At 45.3% G+C, this 17,286-nt stretch overlaps 1 protein-coding gene across 1 annotated transcript in view; it reads left to right on the forward strand.

Moving 5' to 3' along the window:
• Window positions 1-17,286, forward strand: part of PLEKHD1 (pleckstrin homology and coiled-coil domain containing D1) — a 99,716-nt gene that overhangs the window by 55,858 nt on the left and 26,572 nt on the right. The window contains exons 11-12 of the mRNA XM_063948014.1: window positions 3,422-3,566; window positions 10,851-10,994. Of these exons, the coding sequence (XP_063804084.1) occupies window positions 3,422-3,566; window positions 10,851-10,994 (289 nt within the window). The remainder of the gene's footprint in view (window positions 1-3,421; window positions 3,567-10,850; window positions 10,995-17,286) is intronic.

Consider the following 17,286-nt stretch of genomic DNA (forward strand, 5'->3'; position numbering starts at 1 on the left):
TTAGGGACCGGGTAGTTGGGCTGCCCGGGGCTCCCTTTGTTGGTCCTTGGGCCTTTTTTATGGAAGCTAGGGTAGTACAGCCCTGCCGGTGATAGCTTCCTGCAGCTTGTTCCTGGTCCCTGTCGGTAGTTCCTGGCTCCTATCGGCAGTGCCTGGTTCCTGTCGGCAGTTCCTGGTTCCAGTCTGTGCTCCTGGTACCCTGGTCTCGGTTTCTGTTTGGATCGTGTCCAGCCAGGAGTCCTGTTCGGTTTCCAGCTCCATCGGCCAGTCCTTGGAACTCCCCTGTATCTCGGCGGTGCCAGTATCTGTCCCTTGTGGTACCGTGAGTCTGTGGCTCTGCCACATTCTGCATCAGAAGCCGCATCTTTATTCTTTTGGGTTACTTTTGCGGTGGTTTCCGCGCAGTCCTTTGTTAGTTTGCGACAGAGTCGCTTTAGGCGGCTAGGCCGCTATACTTTGGTTTACTTGTCTGGTAACGACAGGCGTCGTAAAGGTGGGTCTTCTCGCTAGCCTTCGTTTTTGTGTTTTTGTACTGGCGGCAGCGCCGCACATACTGGTTTGTTTATTTCTCATTTTGCAGTCTCCTTAGCCATAGCTAGTTTTCCCCTTACTCACTTGCAGTCTCAGGTGGTGCCTTGTCACCTTATAAGACCTGGGGACATCGGAGTCTGGGTGGACCTAATTCGCCCATTCAAACGTGGCTGCTATAGGCAGAAGTCTAGCACTGCAGGCACCATCCGACCACTGGGAGGAGTCAGGGGTAGGGTCGGAGTTGATGCGACAATCCAACCCAAACAGCAGCTCTGCACACGAGTTCTGGAATCCCCCCCCCAGTAGCCACCCAATTGCCAGAGTTCCAGCAGATCCGGGCCCTAGCCAATATGATGCCCTAGGCAAGCCCAAAAAGGGGGGTGTTCTTGCTGGGAAGGGGCATGCCCACACAATAGTTCCCCCAATTAAAATTATGCCACACAGTAGTGCAACTTTAATCACATTTTATCATGTGATAGTGTCCCTAATTCATGTTACATCACACAGTAGTACCACTTTACCTTATAAACGTTACTCCTCACAGTAATGCCCCTTATTCACATTACATCACACTAAATTGCTCCTTATTCACATTACACCACACCATTTTGCTCTTTATTCACATTAGACCATACAGTAGTGCTCTTTCTAATATTCTTTACGCTACGCCACACAGAAGAGCACCTTACACATATGACACACATTAGTAAAGCATTTATAAACCTAATACCACACATAAAAATAATACCCCTTACACATATGACATACATTATTAATGTCCTTATAAACATAATGAGCCTTACACATTATGCCAACCTTTATTAATGCCCTTACACATATGCCGCACATAACTAATGCCCTTATACACATAATGACACACATAATGTCCCTTTCACATATGCCGCACATTATTAGTGCACTTATACACATAATGGCACACATAGTGTCCTTTACACGTTTGCAGCACATTATTAATGCATTTATACATATGGCACACATAATGGCCCTTACACATATGCCGAACACTACTGCACTACCAAACCACCTGCGCACAGCACCCACATGGCCGCTAACACTGTGACCTCTGCCTCTGCTTGGATACAGATGTGTCCTCATACATCTTGCCTCAATACGACATGCAGCAGAAGAAGCCTGGCATGAGTCAGCTGGCAGCTCTGCTAATATCGGATGCTTTTTTTTCATGAAAATGCATATTATTTGCATTACAATGTGGCTAGGATGCACAAGCAGTTTCTGCTGATTAAAGTGATATCCAGTATACCTATATTGTGTGAGCGACTGTGACTGTATCTGCATACGAAATGCTACGTTACAGTGATTTCCAGGAATACACTGTCATGTAGCATTTCGTATGCAGATACAGCTGCAGTCACACAGAATATAGGCATGCCGCATATCATTTTAATCAGCAGAAGCTGCTTGTGCCCCTAGGCATGCCAAATGCCCTAGGCATTTGCCTAGTTTGCCTATGCATAGGGCTGACTCTGAGTTCCAGTACTCGTTTCCTAACACTATGTTTTCAGATCTGGGTAGTGAGGGTGTTACAGCTCTGTTTGGAATTTGTATAGCTATTAGTCTGAGCTAGGTGTATGGTAAAGACTTGATCTTGGACTCGGTCTTCGTCTACTACTATAGGTTGGGGTTAGTTACAGTTGTACCTAATGTTAGAAGTATATAAGGGAAATGATCCATAGGATCCTTCCCCTCTACTGCCCTCTTGCATGTGGGCCGACAGATGCCAGGAAGAGCTCCTATCAGAGCCCTGGTAGCGGCAAGTAAATAATAATACTTTTAGGTTAATAAGAATTCCTTATTGCCTTGAGTTGCATCTAAGGAATCCTTATTATCTGGAGCTAGCTGCATCTATTAATAAATATGCCCCTGAAAGAGAGACAGAGAAAGTGGGGAGAACAGTGACATGGATACCCAGAAAGATGAAAATCTGAGAGGAGAGTAAAGGTGTGTACACACGGTGAGATTTTTTCTTGAGATTTTGACTATATAGTCAAAATCGCAAGAAAAGTTAGTGCAAATCGCAAGGTGAAAGTCACCTTGCGATCCCGATGCGCGGCCCCGCCAGGTCGGCATCGCAAGAAAAGATAGACTGTGCAGGCAAGTCAATCCTTGCTAGATCGGTGTGCTATCTAGTTCATCTCACATGTCAATGACATCTCACATAAGCCAAAATCTCACATAAGCCAAAATCGTAAGCACACATAGTCCATATCTCAAGAAAAGTTAGTCAAAATCTGTCCTATCTGGGCTCCGGGGAGTTCAAGGGAAATCGCAAGTAAAAATCGAACATAGCAAGGATCTCACCGTGTGTACACACCCGGGGAGAATAAAAGGAATGACAAAGGGGGTGGGGGCAGCGGGAGGACACAGACAACCCAGGCAATGTCTGCAGCAAAAGCTACTATTACATATCACATCATATTTGTACACAAAAAAGAGAAACAATACATTAATTCTCAAGTTAACGACCACACGGCAAACATTATTCGTTAGTGCCACAGGGTGTATGCAGCACCGTCTAAGAGGTAACAAACAATGTACAGCGTACAGTGTACAGCATACATACAATGCATAAGAGTGAACAGTGTGAACGCATAAATACAAGTATTCCAATAAAGCCACAGACAAAGTGTAACAAGTACAAGGCAAGAGTCGTCAGACAGTGCTAACTTCAACAGTAAATAGCCCATAAAAGTAAATTAATAGGAACTTTTATCTCAGGTATGTTTTTCTCATATTTATTCAAGCATCTTCCACAACTGAAGACTGAAAGCAGTCCAGAGGGGGTGTTAGAAATCTCTGTATATAGAGATAATTCAGTTTAGGAAATACAGTATCTCTGTTGCTTTCTCAGTTGCAGTTGAAGGTGCAGTTGGATTTGGAGAGGAGACTACATGAAGCAGAAGAGGCTCTAAGGAGGCTGGAGGTGGGCTTGAATTCTGCAGTACTAAACCAGGACAAAGAGGAGAAGATGAGGGCCGACGTTAGTCACTTGAAAAGTATGTATAATCATGTGTGGAGGAATACCAGTCTTTGGTGGATTCTTACATGGTCTAGGAAACATGGTGATGTTTAGTGCAGTACATTGGTGGTCATTCCGAGTTGTTCGCTCGTTGCTGTTTTTCGCAACGCAGCGATTAGGTTGGAAATGCGCATGCGCATGGTACGCAGCGCGCATGCGCTAAGTTTTTTAACACAAAACTTTGTAGATTTGCTGGTGATCGTGCGGCGCTTTTCAGTCGCTCTGCTGAACGGTGAGTGATTGACAGGAAAGGGGCGTTTCTGGGAGGTAACTGAGCGTTTTCCGGGAGTGTGCTAAAAAAACACAGGCGTGCCAGGGAAAAACGCAGGAGTGGCTGGAGAAACGGGGAGTGGATGGCCGAACGCAGGGCGTGTTTGTGACGTCAAACCAGGAACTACACGGACTGAGCTGATCGCAATCTAGGAGTAGGTCTGGAGCTACTCAGAAACTGCAGGGAATTATTTAGTAGCAGTTCTGCTAATCTTTCATTCGCAATTCTGCTATGCTAAGATACACTCCCAGAGGGCGGCGGCCTAGCGTGTGCAATGCTGCTAAAAGCAGCTAGCGAGCGAACAACTCGGAATGACCACCATTGTTCATGCAGTTCTGAAAACAGATCTACAAGGAGTAGGAAAATACCAGAGACAACGGAGGATACGTTTCTGAGAAGATCTGATCTTTAAAGGTACATTTGAATTTGAAGCCCGGCTAAAATATTCTACACATAGGTAATGAATTCCTTTGGAAGAGGGTGTAAATGATGCTTTTTGTACAAAAGCTTTAGGTCAGAGGATGCGTAGAATGAGTTCAAAGATAAGTAGTAGAAAAGAGCATTGTGGAAGACAGTAAGAGCTAGTGCCTACTGACACAGTGTAAGATCAGTTATGTAAGTTATATAGGTCATACTACAATTGGAAAGGACAAGAGGAAAAGACAAAAAAACCCTTGTTTGGGAGCACTCATTTGAAAAATTAGGATAATATGTATAATGAAAAGATATTAAGACATAACCTTTATTTTAATCCTTGAATAAAAAGAAAGAAATGTTGGACAAAAATTAGGGCTCGTGTGTATAAAAAATCTTGTTTAACCTTTTTAGCAAATGAGGTAGAAGATGATAAAAATGGTGAAAATATCAGTGGAGTAGTAAGGGATACCAAATGGTCTCGTGGAGATGCAGGGTATCCAGAAAGTCACTGTACTGGCCTGAATTATGGATATCATTGATGAAGGCAGTATAGGCAAAATTCTGAATTGGGTCTAAAATAAATCTCAAAGGGAATGCGAAAAAGGTGAAGCAAGGACTGTGATCAAACTTCCCTTAGTGGAAGAGGGAGGGGTTGTTGGGGGATTGAATGTGATGGGGTGAGTAACATTGGGCCCACTGCACCTGGTATTCTCAGGAGGTTTCCCGTCCTGGTACTGGCCAGGCCGTACCTTTTAGGCTTCCGAGATCAAATGAAATCGGGCCCACTGCACCTGGTATTCTCGGCCATACTACCCTGAATACGCCCGATCCTGTCCAATCTCGGAATTAAGCAGGTATGGCCTGGTCAGTATTGGGAAGGGGAACCTCCTGAGAATACCAGGTGCAGTGGGACACTTTTAAGAGAAGAACTTACATCCCATAAACCCTCTTACACACTCTCCAATCTGGAAAAATTGTCTCAGACCAACATGGTATTGACTCACTAGAGTACAGAAAAAAGAAGTATTTCTCCCTCTTTTTTCATTTTTTATTGATCACGGCCCACTGCCTTACTACCTCGAATACGCCCGATTTCATTTGATCTCGGAAGCCTAAAAGGTACGGCCTGGCCAGTACCAGGACGGGAAACCTCCTGAGAATACCAGGTGCAGTGGGCCCAATGTTACTCACCCCATCACATTCAATCCCCCAACAACCCCTCCCTCTTCCACTAAGGGAAGTTTGATCACAGTCCTTGCTTCACCTTTTTCGCATTCCCTTTGAGATTTATTTTAGACCCAATTCAGAATTTTGCCTATACTGCCTTCATCAATGATATCCATAATTCAGGCCAGTACAGTGACTTTCTGGATACCCTGCATCTCCACGAGACCATTTGGTATCCCTTACTACTCCACTGATATTTTCACCATTTTTATCATCTTGTACCTCATTTGCTAAAAAGGTTAAACAAGATTTTTTATACACACGAGCCCTAATTTTTGTCCAACATTTCTTTCTTTTTATTCAAGGATTAAAATAAAGGTTATGTCTTAATATCTTTTCATTATACATATTATCCTAATTTTTCAAATGAGTGCTCCCAAACAAGGGTTTTTTTGTCTTTTCCTCTTGTCCTTTCCAATTGTAGTATATCCTACAAAATTCCTGGGAGCACCGCCAATTATTAGCAGTTCTAGATCTACTTAATAACTGCATGTATATTGGTATATCATTGTTAACATTTATTTTTGTACGTTAGCTATATTATTTAACTAGTGCGGTTCCACAAAATACATGTTCCTAAGTTATATAGGTCTACTGACAGCTGGAAACTTTGTACTTGATGCAGAATTGGATGAAAATCTGGTTATATATGCATATATTCACCTGTACGCAGAGATGTACACATCTTATTATGCCCCTGCACCCTATATGCGCACTTTCTTTATACTAGTCACCATAACCAGTGCACAATGGTATTTGCCTTATACTAGGCACAAAAGATACCATTATAGCATCAATTGTAAATGCAGTTTTGCTAAAAATGCAGTCGTATAATTCTAGAGCGTATGCATTGTGAAAACATGAAATACAAAGTGTAACGGACAGGGGAACAGGAACCATCTCTTGGGGTAGGTGGCAGGATGCAGCAGCTGACAGATCACACAAGTCATTTGGTTTGGTGCAACCGACCTCAACTAGTTCTATTGTGCAGAGAAATAGAAATAAAATCTAAATAAATACCTTGTCATCTAGCGCTAACCATACACAGGATATACTAGCTCACTAAAAAAAAGTTTTGATCAGGCACCGCTCACTGGATTTTAAGAGCAGGTTTCTCTCACAGAGACTCCATAGTCTCTCCTTTTCCCCAAGCAGTGTGAGAGAGCAATGATCAGGCTGACTGCCTTTTTAATACACCCTTACAGCTGAAATCCTTAATTAGCCTTCTCTGAGGGTAAAAGTTAAGAAGACCAGAACTGGGCCTAAATGGATGGAGAACCCACCTTCTCTTCTCACATGTAACCCCAGGATCCTATTCCAGTTCTAACCAAAAACTCTCAGCAGAACCACACAATATTCCTGGGGTTTTAAAACACAAGGTAAGAAACCTGGGGTAAATATATCTGCCTTCCAAAACTATTCCAGTGATCTTGTGACAAAAGTTACTATAAAAGAAATACACACTTTTAACATTTTATATAATTCAAAGTATTATTTATATAGTCAAAATACTTGGATATGTAGTATATATCTGTAAGTTCCTATGACTAAATTACAATATCAATACGATAATCCAATTAGTTCCAAACACACCAGAGCATGTCCTGGTCAACACTCGCAACAGCTGCTGTGATGCATTGCTTCAGATTGTTTACACTTACAGGAAGTGGAGGAACAAGAAAAAAATCACAGCTGGGATGAAAGTTTTTACGACTGCAACTGTTCATGACATCATCATTGCGTGATGGCTGTTACGCCGGTAGAGAAGGCTTTTTATATGCTAGAATTAGCGAAAAACAGACTCTGTTAATGTTGTACAGCGGCATTTTAGAAAACGATATTGGAAATCTATAACTGGAGCAAGAAATTTACGAACATTGGTTGATTATGCAAAGGGAAAAGTTCTGGGAGTCCACTTGTATCAGAGGAACAAGTAGTTCTTGTCCATGAGTTCTACACGCACAGGGGAAGGGAGAAAGAGGGGAGAGGAAAAGAAAAAAAAAGAAGAAGGTCTCCGACGAGCCAGGGATTGGGTAGATGGAAAGAAGAGAAGAGGTCGAGGGAAAGTGAGAGCGAGAGAAAATAAAAAAAGGGGAGGGGGGAGTTAGTGGGAGGAGCAATACTATACTATGGCTGAGTTTTGGGCTTAATGAAGACCTGGGAGAGTGGAATTATGGAGGTTGTACCAGGGGAGCCAAGTGGAATGGAATTTTTGTACCGTGTTGTGTTGAAGACTAGTGATGTATTCCATGTTTGCGATGAACCAAATCCTGTTCGTTAGTGCTTGCCGGCTGGGAGCTTTTGGAGCTTTCCAGTTGCGTGCTATTTGGTATTTGGCTGCACAAGAGACATGAAGAATCAATTTATTAGAATCTCTGGGGATGTGGTCAATTGGGGCACAGAGGAGTAAATTGATAGGTGAGAAAGTCATTGTTTGGTTAAGTAATTGGTTGAGGATAGTACAGACCATCTCCCAAAAGCGAGCAATTTCTGGGCAGGACCACCAGACGTGATAAAACGTGCCCACTTGTCCGCAATTCCTCCAACAGAGATTTGTAGTATTGGGATAGATTCTATGCAGTCGCTCTGGCACCAAATACCATCTCGCATATATTTTGTAAGAATTTTCACGGATGGCCACACTGATGGAGCATCGTGAAATCGTGTTACGGATAGTATTCCACTCCTTTTCCTCGAGATGGAGACCTAGGTTTGTAGCCCAGGCCATTTCGTGTGGTTCAAGGGGGGGAGGTACGGGATTCAGGACGGATTTATATATGAGAGAGATGGTACCCCTGTCAGTAGGACCATGTATACAAAGTCTTTCGATAAGAGAAGGGACTGGTAATGGGTATGTTAAGTGTAGGGAGAAAATAAAGTGACAGATTTGTAAGTATTGATAATACAAAGAGTTGGGGAGGTCATATGTGTTCTGTAGGTCAGAAAATGATTTGATAGCATGGGCCCTGTGAATTGGTGATGTCTGGTGACACCTGCGGAGATCCAAGGTTGAGCCATCCCCTGAGAGAGTCCCGGAGAGAATATGGAGTTGTTCCAAATAGGAGTTAGGGGGGACGGGTAATTAGTTAGTTTCAGCCTTTTATTTAGGGACTCCCAACTTCTTAGTGTTAACTCTACTGTGGGTGAAGAGTGGTGGAATTGAGGAAACTGTTTGCGAGGTAGCCAGGGTAGATAAGAGACTGATGGGACACCTATTAGGTCACTTTCTAGGTCCATCCATCGTTTAGTGTGCCTCGGGGCATGCCAAGCAACCATTTGACTCAGCTTGGTTGCGTTAAAATAACGCTGGAGGATGGGAAGGCCCAGACCACCGTTCTGGGAGTGTTTGGCTAGAATAGTTCGTCGGAGTCTAGGTTTTTTGTGGTTCCATATAAATTTGCATAGTAGAGTTTGGAGGTTATTGAGGGTTTGCGGAGGAACTTGAATTGAGAGTGTCTGAAATAAATATAGGCGTTTGGGAAGTGCGTTCATTTTTTAATTGCATTAATACGTTCGACCCAAGAGAGAAAATACGCTTCCCATTTCTGAACATCTTTGAGAATAGAATTAATAATCGGGGGGGTGGGGGGGGGGGGTAGTTAGCACGATAGAGGGAGTTGTAGGATTTAGTGATGGAGACCCCCAAGTATTTGAGTGAGTGTCTACGCCAGGAGAAATCAAAGTTTGTTTGCAATTGGGACTTAGTACGTTTGGGAATGTGTAGAGAAAGGGCCTCGGATTTTGTTTGATTGATTTTATATCCTGAAAGATTACCGTATATAGGGGGTCATTCCAAGTTGTTCGCTCGTTATTTTTTTCTCGCAACGGAGCGATTAGTCGCTAATGCGCATGCGCAATGTCCGCAGTGCGACTGCGCCAAGTAAATTTGCTATGCAGTTAGGTATTTTACTCACGGCATTACGAGTTTTTTTCTTCGTTCTGATGATCGTATTGTGATTGACAGGAAATGGGTGTTTCTGGGCGGAAACTGGCCGTTTTATGGGTGTGTGCGAAAAAACGCTACCGTTTCTGGGAAAAACGCGGGAGTGGCTGGAGAAACGGAGGAGTGTCTGGGCGAACGCTGGGTGTGTTTGTGACGTCAAACCAGGAACGACAAGCACTGAACTGATCGCAGTTGCCGAGTAAGTCTGGAGCTACTCAGAAACTGCTAAGAAGTGTCTATTCGCAATTCTGCTAATCTTTCGTTCGCAATTTTGATAAGCTAAGATTCACTCCCAGTAGGCGGCGGCTTAGCGTGTGCAAAGCTGCTAAAAGCAACTTGCGAGCGAACAACTCGGAATGACCCCCCTAGATAGTTCACGGAAGAGGTTCGGAAGGGAAATGTTCGGGTTCGTCAGTGTGAGAAGGATATCGTCAGTGAACAGGGAAAGGGTGTACTGAGTTCGGTTAATTGAGATTCCAGATATATCTGGGTTAGCCCGAATACGACATGCGAGGGGTTCAATTATAAGTGCAAAAATAAGAGGGGATAGTGGGCATCCCTGATGGTGTATGCATTTTGATCACATCTACGCTTACAACGGGAGTTACAGAACTGGACTGTAACGGGGCATTCTCGCATAGGCAAATCACACTGAGGGTGTGTCGGCAGGAGTGCCAGATATGAGCGTATATGCCTGCTTCCAGGTATTTCATTTGCACCTAGTGTAGGGTTTGGGGCAAGGTGCAATGATGATGATGTCTAGTATCACACAAAGTATACAGAGAGGGGTCGAACGTACTGCAAGATGCTTAATACGGCCTAATTCCATACAACTCTGCATCAGGACTGAAACCTTTATCAATTTCTTACATGCCCTGCCATTTTGCAAATATTCTTCTGTGTATCATCTGCAAACATACATCTATCGTAGCTGCAAGTAATGCTGCTAATAAATACATGGGACCCAGGACTGCTCCCTGGGATTCTCCACTAGCGTAACTCCGATGGTTGATGGTCACACAAGTGATCCGATCCTGCGTCTTCGCACACAACAGCGGATCACAGAAGCGGGCAGGAGGCTTCTATTTACACAAGTCACCTCCTGCAGCTTTACCATAACTTAGCAGTAGCAGCTGCGACATGTCACAGAGAAGCACAAATCAGTTTTATGTTTTACATTTTATAAAATATGTGTGTTCAGCATAGGGCACTTGCATTTCTTAGCATTTACTTTGTTTTTTTATATCATGCACTTACAAAATAATTCATAGTCCTTATTTAGTATAATGTCTCAAACAAAAATTAAAGATGCCTTTAAGAAAGAAGGAGAGTTGAGACAACGTTGGGAGTGTAAGAGCGTTTGCAAATGGTCATGACCCCTTCGCTTTCTGTGTTTCCTGCAGAGTTTTTTGAAGAATGTATAAGGAATGCAGAGATTGAGGCAATGAAACCTGCGATAATGAAGAATTCTGTTTATGTGCCAAGAGCAGCCACCAGGCGCATTAAAAGCTGCCGCTTTCATCACCAGAGACCCAGCTTCGCACGATGTAAGTTACTCCTTATCCCACTGTTCTTCAGTCTAGTGTCCTATATGAATATTCAGTCTGTGACTCTGCAGCTATTGTTGAACTACATGTCTCAGCATGTTGTGACTGTTATGAGACTTGTAGTTCAGCTGTAGCTGGGGAGACGCTGGTTTCCTAAGACCGATCCTTAGGATATATCTGATTGGCATGCAGTAAAGGTAATTTAATGGCAACATATGTGATTCAGCAGCACATTTATTTGAACACAAGTGCACCAATGTCACCACCTTTCACAGACATAGATGCACATACACTTTCTAATTATTGGGAGTGCCCCTGTGTGGATGCTTTGTGTGGCCATATGTGGGCCCAGATGGGAAAGATATAACTGGAAAAAGTTACTGAAAAGTTTTACCTATTAGCTCCTGTGGCTGAAGCCGTGTTGATGCACTAAAGCAGAGGTTCTCGGGGGGCGTGGCTATGCTGGGCATGGAGTAGCACGTACTGTGCTGAGCTCTCCTGCCTAATCATCCTTAAAATCATCCTGCAGTCTCCCCCCCGGGGTTAAGAAGTGCCCTGGACATACCTTGTCGTCTGGTGCACCCATAGGACAGTTTCTGGCCAGCGGGACGACTCCGGCCTGGCTGCTGTCGCGCCACGTGGGACGCGGTGTCCGTGGTGGCGGGGATCGGCGCGCTCTGTCTGCACTGCCTGTCGGGCTCCCGGGGAGAGATCTACGGCGGTAAGCGCCCCCTGCTCTCCTTCTTGTTGCCGCCTGTGCCTGCTACCGTAAGTGCGGTCTCCCCTGCTCCGGCCGCGGCTGGCCCTGCTACTTCCGGTCGGCGGCTGGGAGACGCGCACAGAGCCTGCTCCAGTCCGCTCCCCCACTCGTCCTTGCCTGACACACTCTGGGCCGTGCTGCTGCTGCCACTGCTCTCCTGCTCCACAGGATAGGGCACTGTGGGGGGAAATAAAAAAAAAAATATATATAAATTAAAAACAAAACAACAACAAAAAAAAACAAAACAAAAAAAAAAACTAACTGCATCATAAGCCTCCGGCTGCAGTATCTGAGAACCCCTGCTGGGGCTAATATATGACATTCCAGTGTGGGGCTTGGGAGATGAGGAATTAGGCTCCCACCCATTGTCCTTATAACTGCTCAGTGCTCCTGGATCTCGGCCCCCTCTGCTGCTTATTCCCTGACAAAAATATACTGTGACTTTTTCTCTTTTCATTATATATATCCAGCTGGAGGCTGCTGGTCTACCACTGTGTGATTCCTGATTTGTTGATCTAGCACTGTCTGGAGGCTTACCTGCTTGATTTACCATAACTCTCTCATATAGTGCTGCAACTCCCTGTAGGGGTGACTATAACGAATACTATGGGGAAGACTTCTCAGGCTGCGGCCAAGCTTGAAAAATACGCTAGAAATCCTCCCGCGCAAAATAAGAGAATGGGGGGGTCGCAGGACGGATCCTCTCCCCCCTCCCCGGCTACAAGTGCGGGCTCCGGCCCTCCAGAGACCTCAGAGGATGCTATCCAAAGGGTACTGGACGCAGTTAATGCCAGCGAAGGCAGGCTGGCCGAAAAGATCACTCAGGTGCAATCAGATCTCTCCTTAATTCATCAGGATCTACAACGAGTTAGAGAGAGAGTGGGGGAGGCGGAAACCCGCATTTCTACTGTCGAGGACACTGTGGCCCCGCTTGGCCGACGCACCACTGCCCTTGAATCCCAGATGTCGGAGGTGCAGAAAAAATTGACCAATATGGAGGGGCGCCTGAGACGGAATAACATTCGGTTTGTAGGCTTGCCGGAAAAGGAGGAGGGTGATGCACCTGAGCAGTTTTTGGAGAAGTGGCTTACAGATTTCTTTGGGACGGATGCTTTTACATCACACTACGCGGTGGAACGAGCACATAGAATCCCTATGCGGCCATTGCCGCCGGGGGCCCCTCCCCGTACACTTATAGCTAAATTCCTCCACTTCAAGGATCGGGACAAGGTACTCACCCTGGCACGCACCAAAGGCCCACTTAAGTGGAATGGTACCCGGATCTCTGTATTTCCTGATTTTGCGGTTGACGTCCAGAAGGAGAGAGCCCAGTTCCTTCCAATTAAGAGACGTCTCCGGGAGCTCAATCTCCCTTATGCTATGCTCTTTCCCTCAAAGTTGCGGGTGGTCGCAGGAGGAGAGACTAAATTCTTTTTGACCCCGCGGGAGGCGGCGACGTGGCTTGACCGGCAGTTCCCGGCAGGGCGCGCTCTGGCAAATGACTGAATGTCGCAGCTGCCCGTTGGCTGGGCTGCGATTTATGTCATTAAGTATTTGTGTATACAGCTACTGCATTAATGTTTATTGACTTTTCCTACTAGGTCATCGATACAGCCTTTATTGGTAATATACTAAATGTTGCATTTGATATCGGGTCCCTGCATGATCGGGGATCGGGTGCTTATTTGGCCCTGGGGGGGGTTAGGTTATGGCGGGGGAGCAATGCCTGCTTGAGACCGCTGTATTTTTTGTCCTCTTTACTAGTCATTTAGTTGTTGGGAGGGGTTTTTTGGGATTAGGTATGCCACAGTTCGGGCCGGTATACAGGGTGGGGGGTTGTATGGGGGGGAAGGTAGGATTTAATGGGTGGTTGTTTTATAAGCATTGCTGTGGCGACATGTTTAGAGAAATTTTTTGCAGGCGGTTACTTTTTTGTCTCTTTCAAATACCTTCAATGTTGCGGGCACATCTAGCACTTGGTGCTATTATGTATTATGGCATCACTTAGTCTAAAAATTTTATCCTGGAATGTGCGGGGCCTTAATGACAAAATTAAAAGGGCCCTGGTGCTTCGGCAGATTAGGCAGTATTCCGCGGATGTTGTTTGTCTTATGGAGACGCACCTGGAGGGAGCCAAAGTTCTATCTCTTAAAAAGCCATGGATTGGGTGGCTATATCACTCCACTCATACCTCCCATTCCAGAGGCGTCTCCATTCTGATCCGTAGATCTGTCCCGTTTGTTTTGGACCAGGCCCAGGTAGATCAATGGGGACGATATATTTTTCTTAAATGTCAAATAAACTCCATGTCTTTATTATTGTTAGCTATTTACATACCTCCACCGTACTCCCCGGAGGTTCTACGCAAGGCTGCTGATTTTATGTCCCTTTACCCCAATATTCCCACTGTCTGCACTGGGGACTTTAATAATGTCATGGATCTTAGAGTGGATAGATTCAGCACCAATGCTACTGTGCCTCGCCCACGTCCGGGTAACTTTGCTCTGCTAGTGGAGGGTATGGGTTTGGTGGACGTCTGGAGGGTGCGGCATCCAGCTGCTCGACAGTTCTCCTGCTTCTCCCCTACTTACTCCTCCTTTTCTAGGATTGATATGGCCCTGGTCTCCCCCTGTTTAGTTCCCAAGATTGTTGATATCCAGTATGCAACTAGAGGTATCTCTGACCACTCACCAGTACTGTTGAATCTGGATATTGGGGGTACCCGGGGTCAGTCGTTTTGGAAATTTAACTCATTCTGGCTCTCACAGATGGGCACTGGAGCGGAGCTTGAGCTTGCTTGGCGGGAGTTCTTGGAGCTGAATGGGGGTACTGCTGGGCCAGCAATCCTCTGGGAAGCATTTAAAGCATTTATACGTGGTTCCCTAATTAGACGGGTTGCTACTTTAAAAAATGGCTACAAACGCCAAGAGGTGGAACTTGAGGCTTCCTGTAGGTCCCTAGAAATCCAATATTTGCAAGATGGATTGGTTGCCTCCAAGGACGCATGGTTGCTTGCGCAGTCCAAATGGAGGAGCTGTCTATCTGATAAAGCCAAATACCGTTTGCTGTATGCCCAACACTCTTATTATGCTACAGGCGATAGACCTGGTACTTATCTAGCACATTTAGCGGCGGCAGATAAATTCTCTAATACTGTCCTTGCGATAGGCGGGGATGATGGTGTAACTTATGTAAAAACCCCGGAAATAGCGGACCAATTTGTTGCCTATTATAAAAGTCTGTATAGTACGAGACTAACGGCCGATTCAACGGAAATAAATGATTATCTTGTTGGTTTACCATTGCCCTCGCTCTCTAATGTGGCGGTTGAATTCCTGGACTCCCCTTTGTCATTGACGGAGATTGAAACAGCCATCAAATCATTTCCTGGAGGCAAGGCACCAGGGCTAGATGGAATTCCTATTGAGCTATATAAGAAGCATATTGACTTTTATGGCCCTAGATTACTTGCTCTGTTCAATGACTTGTTGGAGTTGGGGTCGCTGCCAGATTCCATGACTGAGGCTTTGATAATAGTGCTATTGAAACCGGATAAGAACCCAGAGCGGGTAGATTCATATAGACCTATCTCGCTACTTACAACTGATATCAAGGTGTTAGCAAAGATCCTGGCACTTAGACTCAACTCCGTTATTACCCAAATTATACACACAGATCAGACTGGTTTCGTGCCGGGGCGGTCCACTCTAACTAACCTTAGGCGCTTGTTCACACACTTACAGGGCCCTCGCGAGGACGCCGACACTTCTGTTGTAGTGTCCCTCGACGCTGCTAAAGCTTTTGATTCAGTGGAGTGGGCGTTCTTGTGGGGGTCTATGGCCCGCTTCGGTATTGGACCACGCTTTATACGGTGGGTCAAGTTACTTTACTCCGCACCATCAGCCAGGGTCTCGATAAATGGATTCATTTCCTCTGCATTCCCTCTGGCTAGGGGTACAAGACAGGGCTGCCCGCTATCCCCTATCCTTTTTGCTCTAGCAGTGGAGCCTTTGGCGTGCTTGCTGCGTTCTGACTTGCGGGTGGGGGGGTTCCGGGTGGGCCCCACCACGGACAAGATTGCTCTATACGCGGATGATATTCTGCTGTTTATATCAGACTACTGCAATACCATGCCGCACGTGTTACGTATTATAGACACCTATGGCGGGTATTCTGGCTTGTCCATAAATTGGGATAAGTCCTGCATATTGCCCTTTCGGGGTAATTGTCCTGGGGCTCCGCTCGTGGCCCTACCTCTTCGTTGGGTGGACTCATTCAAGTACTTAGGAATCTGGGTCACAAATAATCCTTCTCAATACTTTTCCCTAAATATAAAACCTCACATGGATTATTTGCACTCCCGTATTGCGGTGTGGGGGACTTTACCTCTAACCATAACGGGTAGAATTAATTTAGTGAAAATGGTGGCCCTGCCTAAGTTGCTGTATGCGCTACAGCACTCCCCTGTTTATCTCCCATTAAAAACCTTTAGGAGAATAGATAGTCTTCTGTCCTCTATCGTATGGTCTAAACGCCGGGTCAGAATAAAATTGGACACCCTCACGCGCCCACGTGACTCTGGGGGCCTGAGCCTCCCTAAATTCAGATTATATTATCTAGCGGCACAAATGGTACATATTAGTAAGTGGTTACATGATCCTGATAGAGATGAATTGATTTCCCGAATTCTCTATATAACAGATCGGAACTGCACCCCATTACAACTACTGTTGAGTGATAATGTATCGCTACTTAACCTTCCCGTTGTCAAGCAAGCAATTATGGTATGGAGACAGACGCATAGATTACTCCATGGAGAGGGTTGGGATCCGGAAACGCCTCTAGCCTATGCACATTCTTTTAACGAGCTTACATCGCTGCAGATGAGGGAGGTCTGGAGCAGCCGGGGAGTGCAGTCTATTGGGCAATTGTATCATATGGGTGTATTTAAGTCTTTCCAACAATTACAGGAGGATTATAATATTCCTACCTTCTATTTTTATCGATATCTACAACTCCGCCATGCTTGTCAAACTCAATTTGCAAACGCTCCCCTGATGCTACGGGACACACCAGTAAGGGAACTATTTGTTAAGCTTCAAAATTGCACTATTTCCATATTTTATTCGGCTCTACTACGTGCTTATCATTGTGAGACCCTTCTTTCTCTTAAATCTAGATGGGAAAGTGATCTGGGGCCCATATCTAATGATACCTGGGAGGATGCATTGGGTGCCTCTAGACTAGCGACCACAGCGGTCCGCTACCAACAGGTGCATCTGTTTGTTTTACATAGAGTCTATATTACTCCTGAGAGGTTAATGAGATTCGGAGGAAGAGTGGATTCTAAATGCCCCAAGTGTACTCTAGATGGTGGCACCTTTTGGCACATGATTTGGTCCTGTAGGATAGTTAATACCTTCTGGCAGGATGTACTCAAGATTATGGTTTCCACTGGTATACCTGCTGATGTGCTGACCCCCCCTGTATGTGTGCTGGCGGTGGTGGACGAGGAGTTGCTGGATGCCCCCT

The sequence above is a fragment of the Pseudophryne corroboree genome, chromosome 12, assembly GCF_028390025.1.
Source record: "Pseudophryne corroboree isolate aPseCor3 chromosome 12, aPseCor3.hap2, whole genome shotgun sequence".
NCBI lineage: Eukaryota > Metazoa > Chordata > Amphibia > Anura > Myobatrachidae > Pseudophryne > Pseudophryne corroboree.